A 12,145-nucleotide genomic window follows, 5' to 3' on the forward strand; every position below is an offset into this window, starting at 1 on the left:
TTATTTGACAGAGAGAGAGAGATCACGAGTAGGCAAAGAAGCAGGCAGAGAGAGAGGGGGAAGTAGGCCCCCTGCCGAGCAGAAAGCCCAATGTGGGGCTCGATCCCAGGACCCTGAGATCATGACCTGAGCCGAAGGCAGAGGCTTAACCCACTGAGCCACCCAGGTGCCCCAAAAAAGTCAATAGTGTTGATCATATTTTCCAGTGTCCTTAAGTGCAGAATTTTTTATTTTATTTATAGTTCTTTTTAAAAATTTGTCAGAGAGGGAGAGGGCACAAGCAGGGGGCGCAGGAGGCAGAGGGAGAAGCAGACTCCCAACTGAGTAAAGAGCCTATTGTGGGGCTCCGTCCCAGGACCCTGAGATCATGACCGAGTGGAAGGCAGATGTTTAACCAACGGAGCCAACCAGGCATTGCAAGTCCAGAATTTTTTAATCCTTCATGTTCCCTGAAGAAATGAAGCCTAACATTCCCACTACTCTCTTTTTATTCGTTTAATACTAATGATTACAAAGTGCATAAAGAGAATCACTGAGGATCAAATTTAAGAGAGATAAGGGCAAAAATAAAACATTTTATGTTGAGGGAGGAAGGGATGCAGACACGGGCGGATATCGGTACCCGTTAAGCTCTTACATATCCAGAATTCTTTTTTCATATTTACTACGAATTTATGGTAGCAGAGAAAAATCTCCTAAATAGCAGAGGAATAGGAATGATCACACTTATGTCCTGATTTATTCACTCATTTAGAGAAAACAGGAACATAATTCGAGAAAGCGTTAAAAAAGAAAAAAAAAGAAAAAGAAAGGAAGGAAAGAAGAAACCACCCCAAAACCCAAGAGTGATGGAACCCAGCCCTGGGAAGGGCCTGGCACGGGAGTGGACCCTTCCACCAAAGTCACAGAAGGAAGACGAGGTGATATGATTGCTCTTGGTTTCAATCAGTGGCACATTTCTGTGATAGGATTTCGAGTAGGGCAGCTGGATTACCCAGTGGGATACAGGGATCTGGAACCAAGCCCTGATAAATGAAGAGTATATAAAGAGCTTGGGTCGGCCACTCTCTCTCCTACATCAAGATCTGAGTCTGGTGTCTCTAAATCCTGGGCCACAGGTGACAGTTTGGGGAAATCAAGCTTTGTCTACCTGCGCAACCCTAAGGACACAGAGGCAGGGACCGTGGAGCCACAGCAGAGTTCTAATCTAACTTTGACGGATGAGTTCCTCCGCATTCCCATTCGGAAACCTCCACCGCAGGATTTAGGTGAGCGGAACGCCGGCCTTCAAGGCTCTCCAGCAGCGTTTCCCAAGTGTTATCGTGCTCACAAATCCCCTGAGAATCTTCCTAACACACGAATTCTGATTCAACAGGCCTGACATTGGGTCTGCTCGCCCGCCAGAGTGATGCGCTGATTGGCGGACCCCATTTTGGCTGGCCTAGAGAAAAAGGTAGGGACCTTTTCTCCTCAGGAAGGAGACCTGCTAAGTCACGGTCTTGACAATAATTCAAAATGTCCGAAAAACTCTTTAAAGGGTGTGGTCTTTTCTGAGACCACTCTGCGCTAGAGTCTAGGGCCTACACCCTGGGGCAAAGGGAGAGAAACCCGCAGGGGAGAACTGGGCGTGATGCCCCCTACTGGTCAGAATACTCCATTACCCCAGAACGGAATTGCAAAGAGGGATCTTTCTCTCCTTACATTGGTGTCCAGGCCAATACACAGCTTCATCAAACTTTCCTTATCAGCACTAAGTCTAGGAGGATGGAAATGTTCCCAACTCAAGATATGTAGAATTCTAACTAACTGGAAGTCTTATTTAAGTATTCACCTGTGGGCGCCTGGGTGGCTCAGTCCTTAAGCATCTGCCTTCAGCTCAGGTCATGATCCCAGGGTCCTGGGGTCGCCTGCAGCTTCCTGCTCAGCGGGGAGCCTGCTTCTCCCTTTCTTTCTCCCTCTGCCTCTCCCCCACTTATGATTGCTCTCTGTCTCTCAAAGAAATTAAAAAAAAAAAAAAAGTTACTCAGTATTTGGACTATTTCAGCACCATGGAAGTCTGTCCTGCTTTGCTACTCACTGTCCACCTCAAGCCAAGTAAGCGGTTGCTGCAGACAATCACTCAGAGAGGGAACATGTGTTCTCTAGAGTTTGGCAGACAGGAGCCTGTCTCATTTCATTTAAAAACAAAAGTCTAGGAGCGCCTGGGTGGCTCAGTCGGTTAAGCCTCTGGCTCTTGATTTCGGCTCAGGTCATGATCTCAGGGTTGTGAGACGGAGCCCCGCATCAGGTGTGCTGGCGTGGAGCCTGCTTGAGGCTCTCTCTCTCCTCTCCCTCTACCACTCCCCCTGCTCTTTTTCTCTCTCTCAAAATAAGTATATAAATAATAAAACCAAAAATCTAAAGGTGAGTGGTCCGACGGTTTTCCCATTTGTTCTCTGCTCCATTTCATTCTCCCCTGGAACGGAAACAGAGTGCCTATCCTTGTGCTCTGCTCTGTTTTGCAGAGGACCAGACCCCTACAAATCGGATTTCCTGGAATCCCTGGGCAGCTGGCTTCTAGTTGTGTTTGACCAAATAGGGGAAGCCCTGGGGGAGATTGGGACACTGGAAAAGGGGAGAAGGCATTGTTCTATCTCTGTTTCTGGATAGCTTTCCTGTAGCACTGCAGGGCTGCAGGCTACAGCCTTGGGCAGTTTCGGCAGCAGAAAGTCGGGGTTCTGGCAATAACTTGGCAGGGAGTGTGTTCTGTGCTCAGGATCTCCCAGCCCTGGGTGTGGATCAGCTGCCTGCAAACACTGAACTTTGGGTTACCTACCCTCCCTTCTCATTTCGCTCTGTGAGCTCTTCAGATATTTTTATAACAAATCTTCTTCATAGATTTGATAGGTTTGAACTACCTAGTATCGTTTCAGCTTTCCTGTCTGCACCCTGACTGATAGCATGTTTGAAATGGGTTAGTGTAGGGATACCTGGGTGGCTCAGTCGGTTGTAAGTCTGCCTTCCGCTCAGGTTGTGATCCCAGGGTTCTGGAATCAAGTCCTGCATGGGGCTCCCTGTTCTACAGGGAAGGCTGCTTCTCCTCCTTCTGCCTGCATTCCCCTGCTTGCATTCTTTTCCTCTGTCAAATACAATCTTAAAAAAAAAAAAAAAAGAAGAAGAAGAAACGAGAATGGACTAGCATGGCTGAACAGAGACAGAGGGCTCTGTTGACAACTGTCAAGACACTGATCCAGAATTAATCTGCTCAATACCTATCTAGCAAGTGTGTCAGGTTAGTGGGTAGACACAGAGGTTTTTCTGTTTTTAAAGGGGGAAAGTAAGTATCATTTATTGATTTATTTTTGAGAGAGAGAAGGACAGCACGAGGGGCAGGGGCAGGCAGAGAAGGAGGGAGAAGCAGACTCCCCACTGAGCAGGGAGCCTGATGTGGGACTCGATTCCAGCTCCCCAAGACCATGACCCAAGCCAAAGGCAGACACTTAACCGATGGAGCCACCCAGGCACCCTGACAGAGATTTTTGAGTGTGTTTCCCTTCTTTTGTCTTTTATTAGAGAAGACAGTATAAATACAAGAATAGACTTACTAGCATGCCTTCTGGTAATACATATGCTTTCTGAGCCTGCTCCTCCACGTTATATCCCAGTAGGCATTATAGAAATGGACAGGCTGACTGGTCAGGGAAAGTGATTCATGCTCAGTTTAGAATGACCTTCAGCTCCTGACAAGGAGCCCCAGGGAATGTATCTGCTCTTTGAAAGTCACAGAATTATAACCGCAGGAGCAACAATGATTGAGAAAGTGGAATGCACTGATAGCTGGGATGATGCTCATGTGAACTTTTACTTTAAAAAAAAATTTATTTATTTGACAGAGAGAGAGAGCACAAGCAGGGGGAGTAGGAGAGGGAGAAGCAGGCTTCCCACCAAACATAGAGCCCAATACGGGACTCCATCCCAATACGGGACTCGATTCCAGCTCCCCAAGACCATGACCTGAGCCAAAGGGAGACGCTTAACGACCGAGCCACCCAGGTGCCCCTGGATTTTTACCCTTTATAAAATTTAGGTTTTAATTATTTACTTAACGGGTTTGTACAGAGTACCTACCATGTGCCAGGCATTGTTCTAGGAACTTATAACACAAGTAGGAAACAAGTGCCCCACGTCCCCACATTCTGGTGAACATAGAGCTAATTCTGAAAGTTCTGGAAAAAAAAACAGCACTTTGCTATATTTAGACAAATCCAGGGGCTCCTGGCTTCCTCAGTCAGAAGAGCATGCAACTCTTGATCTCAGGGCTGTAATTTCAAGCCCCACCTTGGGCGTGGAAATTACTTAAAGTCTTTAAAAGAGAGAAAAAAATCCAATGCAAGATTTTAAAGGTGTGTCATGGTGAGATCTTTTTTTTTTTTTTTTGACAGAGAGAGATCACAAGTAGGCAGAGAGAGAGAGAGAGAGGAGGAAGCAGGCTCCCTGCCGAGCAGAGAGCCCGATGCGGGACTTGATCCCAGGACCCTGAGATCATGACCCGAGCCGAAGGCAGAGGCTTAAACCACTGAGCCACCCAGGCGCCCCGGTGAGATCTTTTCTTAAACATTCTGGTCAGCTCCTCAAATTCTGGTAAGAATTGTTTGGTTTCAATCCTCCCTGCCCACAAAAGCAGAAAAACTGATGATGTGTTTTCACATAGGCTGGTGAAAAGTACTTGTGGTTACAGATGCTGGAAGCTTTTCTTTCTTTTTTTTTTTTTAAGATTTTATTTATTTATTTGACACAGAGAGAGAGCTCACAAGTAGGCAGTGGGGAAGGGGGAACAGGTTCCCCACTGAGCAGAGAGCCCAACACGGGGCTCAATCCCAGCACCCTGAGATTGTGACCTGAGCCAAAGGCAAAGGCTTAACCCACTGAACCACCCAGGCAGCCCCATGCTAGAAGCTTCTGTTTGAGGAATTACTACAACATGAATCCCTTGAGAGTTTTTTTTAAGTAATCTCTATGCCCAGTATGGGGCTCGAACTCACAACCCTGAAGTCGAGAGTCTCACGCTGTACTGACTGAGCCAGCCAAGTGTTTCCCCTCACCCCCACCCGCAGAGACCATCTTATAGAGACTACCCCAGGGGGTTGATGATCATGTGGAGAAGGAAAACTTTGTAATAGCTTCAATCCAAAGTCTGAATGAGGAAAAGAGGAAAAATCCTTCAAAAACTCATTCATGGCTGAAATGTCCTCATCTCGTTTCCTGAGAACATTCCCTCCTTTAGTCATGGGGGAGGTCCTAGGTTAGTAGACTGATCACAATATGGACAGCTCTGCTAACCCATGAGGACGACTGCTTGATTCTCCTTGACCTGGAACACATCCGTTCTGGTTAGAATTGGACTGTGCTGCCCAGTGGTTCTGAAGGTGGTCCCTGGACCAGAAACATCAGTTCCCTGGGAACAAGTCAGACTTTGCCCCTTCTCGAGCCTCACCCCAGGGTTAGCATCTACAGAGGGGAGAGGGGAGTTGGAACACAACAATCTGTATTTTAGCAAGCTCTCCAGGTGATTCCAATGCCCCCCAAAGTTGGGAGCTGCTGGTACGAAGCCCATGTCTCAAGTGCACTTGACAGAGTCTCCACTGTTTTCCTAAGGCTCCGTGATGCCCCCAAAATGTATGCGGCCGTGCAGACATCATTTACATATATTAAGAGAAAATGATTGTTCTTTTGTAATAGAAACTTTTTTTTTGCTTGTGTATTTTCAGCGTAACAGTGTTCATTGTTTTTGCACCACACCCAGTGCTCCATGTAGTACGTGCCCTCCCTATTACCCACCACCTGGTTCCTCAACCTCCCACCCCCCGCCCCTTCAAAACCTTCTGGTTGTTTTTCAGAGTCCATAGTCTCTCATGGTTCATCTCCCCTTCCAGTTTCCCTCAACTCCCTCTCCTCTCCATCTCCCCATGTCCTCCGTGTTCTTTGAGAAACTTTTTTTTTAACTTGTATCAGTTCAAGAATTTCACCTCTAGTGGCGCATTACGAATGTCCTCAGCCATCCGTCTTCATCATGGTCTCAGTTCGAAAAGCTTCCAAAAGAGAGTTCCAAAAGTTCCACAAAGAGAATTAGAGTTCTGTTCCACCATTTCTAGCTGCGGTATCCAGGTGGCTCTGGTTTGCTTTGAATACTCTTTTTCAGAGTAAATGCTTTGACTCCCACACTGACCCCCGGACACTCCACTAAGCATGGAGGGGCACCAAGGGGCGGGCGGGTAGTGGCTCCCCTCTGCCTTGCCACAGCAGCCCATCGGCTCCTGAGAGCTGGGTGTGAGTGTTTTATCTGCCGCAACTTTAATATTCTCTCTTACAGCTAGAATTACTGCGGCTGCTGGCACCAGACCTGACCTCCAATAGATCCTCATTAAAAGACTTAAAGTGGATGCACTCCAATTACAAGACCTTGAAAGGGTCTTATATTGCTACTTTTCGCCATTACCACCTCCTGGTGAGGAGGGATAATGTGCACCCTTGCTTGCGTTCTTTGGACAGGGTAGCTGTCTGTCTGACTCCCTCTCCTGAAAGGAGCTCTGATTCCCCATTACCTGTGGTCCCATGGTAGGGGAGACAATTTTAAAAGGCCGGAGGAAAAGAAAAAGAAAATAACCACAAGGGGGCGTGTGCACGTGGGTGGCTCAGTCAGCTAGGCATCTGGCTTTGGCTCCAGCCATGATCTAGGGGTCCTGGGACTGAGCCTTTCTCTCTCTCCCCTCTACTCGTGCTCTCTCTCAAATTAATAAATAAAAATCTGTAAAAAAGCAAAACACAAAAAACAACATCCGCAGAAATTCATTTCATGTGTTTGGATTTTTTGTTTCTTATTTATTTGTCATTTCCCTCTTTATTCTTTTTATATGTTTTAAAATCTTCTACAATTGGGTGCCCGGGTGGCTCAGTGGGTTAAAGCCTCTGCCTTCAGCTCAGCTCATGTTCCCAGGGTCCTGGGATCGAGCCCCGCATCGGGCTCTCTGCTCTGCAGGGAGCCTGCTTTCTCCTCTCTCTCTGCCTGCCTCTCTGCCTAGTTGTGATCCCTGTCTATCAAATAAATTTTTTAAAAAACTGATAAAAAAATTAAAATGTAATAAGAGAACCTCATACTTGTTAGAATGACTACTGTCAAAAAGACAAGACATAACAAATGTTGGCAAGAATGTGGAGAAAAGGGAACCCTCATGCACTATTGGTGGGAATGTAAATTGATGCAGCCACTGTGGAAAACAGTATGAAGTTTCCTCAAAAATTTGCAAATAGAACTACCATATGTTGCAGCAATTCCACTTCTAGGTATATATCCAAAGGAAACAAAATCACTATCTCCAAGAAATATCTGCATCCTTATGTTCATTGCAGCATTATTCATGATAGGCAAGTCATGGAAACAACCCAAGTGTCCATAGATGGATAAATGGATAAAGAACATGGGATACGTATATATGTATAAAATGGAATGATATTCAGCCATAAAAAAGGAAAGAAATCCTGTCATTTGCAACAAGATAGATGGACCTTGAGGGCATTTTGCTAAGTGAAATAAGTCAGAGAAAGACAAATACTGTATGATCTTACATGTGTAATCTAGAAAAGTCAAACTTAAGAGAAATGGAGTAGAATGATGTTTGCCAGGGGCTGGGGGCGGGGAGAGAAATGGGGAGATGTTGGTCAAAGGATACAAACTTTCAGTCCTAGGAGGAGTAAGTTCCAGGGATCTACTGTGCAACATGGTGAGCACAGTTAACAATACAGTGTTGTATCCTTGAAAGTGGCTCTAAGACTGGAACTTTAGGGGCACCTGGGAAGCTCAGCGGTTAAGCAGCTGCCTGTCGCTCAGGTTATGATCCCAGAATGCTGGGATCAAGCCTTGCCTCTTGGAGCTCCCTGCTCAGTGGGGAGTCTGTTTTTCCTTCTCCCTCTACCCCTCCCCCATATTCATACTCTCTCTCTCTCTCTCAAATAAATAAAATAAAATTTTAAAACTAGAACTTTAATGTTTCCACCATACCACGCCCACCACCAACAAAAAGGTAATTATGTGAGGTGAAGGATGTAACTAACCTCATTGTCATAAATATTTTGCAATATATATATATGTGTGTGTGTGTGTATCAAATCATCACATTGTACATCTTAAACTTACATGATGTCATATGTCAATTATAAAGCTGAAAAAAAGATGACATAAATCCTTACCCTGATAAATTTGAAATTTATATAAAAATGAAAAAATTCCTACAAAATCACAACATACCAATAATATCTGAGGATGGAAACAATTTGAAGAGTGACATATGTATTTTTAATCAACTCTAGGTAAGACCTTGTCACCAAGGAAAAAGCTAGGGTGGAATGATATAACAACAGCTGCAGACTTAAAATGTAAATAAGCACTGAGCCAAAATGCTACTCACTTAGTCCTCAGTCCGGGAGGATTCTGATAAAACAGTAGCAGAGGAGGGGCGCCTGGGTGGCTCAGTGGGTTAAGCCTCTGCTCTCAGCGGGGGTCATGATCTCAGGGTCATGGGATCGAGTCCCACATGGAGCCCCACATCAAGCCCCGCATCCGGCTCTCTGCTCAGCGGGGAGTCTGCTTCCCCCCTCCCCTCTCTGCCTGCCTCTCTGCCTACTTGTGATCTCTCTGTCAAATAAATAAATAAAATCTTAAAAGAAAAAAGAATGAAAAACAAAAACAAAAACAAAAAAAAGCAGAAGGAGGCTCAAGATTCCCAATGGCAACTGACTTTGCTAAGTCCCAAAATCTGAAATGTGGAGGATGAAATCATGTTCCTCTTTCTTTCTTTCTTTCTTTTTTTTTTTTTTTAAGATTTGTTTATTTGACACACAGGCTTCCTGTGGTCCTGGGATCCTGTCAGAGCCACCCAGGCGCCCCATCCCATGTTCCTCTTTCTGACAGCAGATGGAGCCATTGAGACACGTACTACGGGCCTGCCGCAAAAACCTTAAAAGCACCTTGGACCTTCTTCTATGATCATTTAACAGTCGAATGTAAGGGGCTCTGAGTGATTGAAATTGGCAAAGTTCCTGGCTCTAATGTGCCAGAACTAGTAGGAATTTTTAATCCTGGTAGGTCCACCTCCCAGGAACCCAAAAGCTGGGATACATTGTACATCCTGCGGAGAAGCAAGGGTTTTGTTTGTTTCAAGTTCTGCACCCCAAGAGAACTTAAAAGTGAAGCTACCCCAGAGCATGTCTGGCTCCTATCAGGAGAGACATGAACATGATGTTCATCGGAAGCCCGTCCACAGGCAGGAAAGGAATCAGCAGAGAGGCTCAAACGGCCAGGTTTGTTTGTTTGTTTGTTTAAGATTTTATTTTTTGACAGAGAAAGAGACAGGAAGAGAGGGAGCACAAGCAGGGGGAGTGGGAGACGGAGAAGCAGGCTTCCCTCTGAGCCCACTTGGGGCTCAATCCCAGGACCCAGGGATCATGACCTGGGATCATGACCTGAGCTGAAGGCAGATGCTTAACAACTGAGCCACCCAGGCGCTCCTTATTTTGGTTCGTTTTTTTTGTTGTTTTTGTTTTTTATATATATATACATATTTAATTAAGATGAAATAGGCATAAACCATAAAGAAAAAAATCAGGATAAAGTGTCACTTCCATTTTGTAGGGAGGGGTCAGGAAATGGAACAGATTCCCTGGGAAACATCCTAAGACCATCCCAAAGTAGTGAGGTTACAGAATGTTAAAGACAAAATTAGGTATTATTCCACTTAATCTACAAATGAATAAAGGGAGTCAGAACTTTATCCTATTTGGTATAAGAATTTTTACATTTAATATATAGTGAATCATTTCTCAGAAAGTAATACCAGTAAGTTTTAGAAGAAAGAAATTTCCATTACACAATTGACTAGAAAATCTCAAATGCAACTAAGCAGCTATGCTATAGCTCATTATGTACCATTACATTGTTCTGGGCTAGTGTACATTTCAGTTTAACACAGAACTGCATTTTGGGTTTTAGAAAGGCAGCAATAGTTATATTTTGGCTTTTATTCTAGATGCTTAACACAGTTAAGGCAACAGTTGAAGCGTATTAAGGTAGTTACAATTAAATGATGATCAACACAATCTCAAGCAACCTACATACACTGTATAATGCTTACATGGAATGAAACCAGTGTACTTAATTGGTATTTTACACGCACACACACACAGAGAACTAAAAAAACATCCAAAGCAGTCATTCTACATGTACTATGGTTACACATTAAAAATGCAATTATACCACAGAACTAAAGTAATATGAACGCACTACTTGATATGTAAAATAAAGGTGATTGGTTCTAACACAGAGCTAAGCCTGTATCAGTCATTCTAATCATAATGGCTTGTAAAAGCATCAGGTTTCCGGTAGAGAAACTACTCTATGAAAATCAGTTAAAATCTGTCCACAGTTTCACATCAGTAAAACCAGGATAAGGCTACGATCTTGAAGTGTGAACAAGATATCCAATCAAAACAGTAAGATTCCCAGCCATAATGTAAGATAGAAAGGTCTTCATGCAGCATATGCTCTCTGGCTCCTAGAAAGCTTCATGTGCATAATATAAAGTTAAGTTGCCCAAAAAGTAAACTGGAGTTCAGTGAAGTTTCCATTGTGCCATGACTTTTAAACTTCAGGAATGGTGTGATCCATCAGGCTTTTCATAATGCTTGGTGCCATCCGTTTAATAATATGTTCAAAGATAAAAGCAGGCATGATTGTAATAGTAACTACAGTCTCAGATGTTGACAGTATGTCTGCAATTTGAGAATCCTTCAGCCCAATGACATTCTGCCCACTGACTTCACAGATGTTATGTTCTGTGAGAAGACCATTTCTGGCTGCAGAACTATCTTTCACTATGGATGTTATCTTTCCATTTTTAAAGATAAAGCCAACATGTCCAGTACTATCCTTATGCATGGTAACTGTCCGTTCAAAGGGCCTGTCACGAACAGTCATAGTAATCTTCTCTCCAAAAGCCTGTTTGAGTACCTTGTGCGCTTTATCAGAGCTCCAGCCTGCACAGTTTTCCCCATTGATCTGGAGTACTTGGTCCCCAAATCTCAGACCAACCAATGAGGCTGGAGAATTTGCCTGGACCAGCTGAACAAATATGCCATTATCTATTGATTTAAGCCTGAGCCCAATTTTTCCATCTTGATCCTTACACAAAATGACTTCACGAATCCCTTGCTTAATTTCTGCTCTACGAATTCCAACATCATTACCAGTTACAGCAGCCACCATATAGTTCATACTGGAAGGTCTTGCTACCAGCTGCCCCTGAACTGGTGCTCCAGGGACCACGGCCATATTTGCACGGATTTCTTCTTCATTTAAACTCAGGCCCATGTACTGGGAGAGCTCCGGATACAATTTAGGATAGAGATTTCCATCTTGAGAGATGGGAGCAGAAGCTTCAGACAAAATTGCTGGGTTGCCAGGGTTTGCAGAAAAGGCAGTTTGAGCCTGAATAACTTTGTCTACCTTCAGGTCTTCAAGAGATGGGTACAGAGACATTTTTGCAGGATTTTTCTAGGCCACAAGGACCCGCTCACTGCCGTTGCCGCCCCGCCGCCTCCGGTAACACTTTTGGTTCGTTTTTATAATGCATTTTGTCACTTCATTCATTATTAACAGAATAGGGGGATGCTATCTGCTTTTAGGAACACACTTACCCTACACACACACACATGCAATTGGTAAAAGTTAAAGATTACTTTACTTTAAGAGGGGGAATCATAGTTCTGTGGTACTGGCTAGAAACACAATATCCATAGTATATATATTTTTTTTTAAGCAGTAGAGTTATTTGATACTGAACACTTTCTAGTGGTGAGTTTGGAAAATTTTTGAAAAATTAGACCATCTTTTCACTTGTAACACTCTGTGCGTGACTATCATGACCCCCATCATATAGACCGGCATCCATAAGAAGAAATCTTAGAAAACCTGAACGTTTGACTTAAGTCACAAGCTACGAAATAGAGAAACTGAAGCCAGACCTGACTGTTAAAAATTATGCTGCACAAATTCATTCTCTGAGACGACCTCTAAAATGTGTGTTTGGAAGTCAGGAAATGGGTGGTGTGGGCACTA

General features: G+C 44.1%; 1 protein-coding gene across 1 annotated transcript; it reads right to left on the bottom strand.

The window, feature by feature from the left end:
• Positions 1-10,302: 10,302 nt before the first annotated feature.
• LOC123945811 (syntenin-1-like) lies at positions 10,303-11,624 on the bottom strand. The gene has a single exon (XM_046010716.1). The coding sequence runs from the start codon at positions 11,564-11,566 to the stop codon at positions 10,670-10,672; it is 897 nt and encodes a 298-aa protein (XP_045866672.1). The 5' UTR covers positions 11,567-11,624; the 3' UTR covers positions 10,303-10,669.
• Positions 11,625-12,145: the final 521 nt, after the last annotated feature.

Source organism: Meles meles, chromosome 7, assembly GCF_922984935.1.
Source record: "Meles meles chromosome 7, mMelMel3.1 paternal haplotype, whole genome shotgun sequence".
In the NCBI taxonomy this organism is placed as follows: domain Eukaryota; kingdom Metazoa; phylum Chordata; class Mammalia; order Carnivora; family Mustelidae; genus Meles; species Meles meles.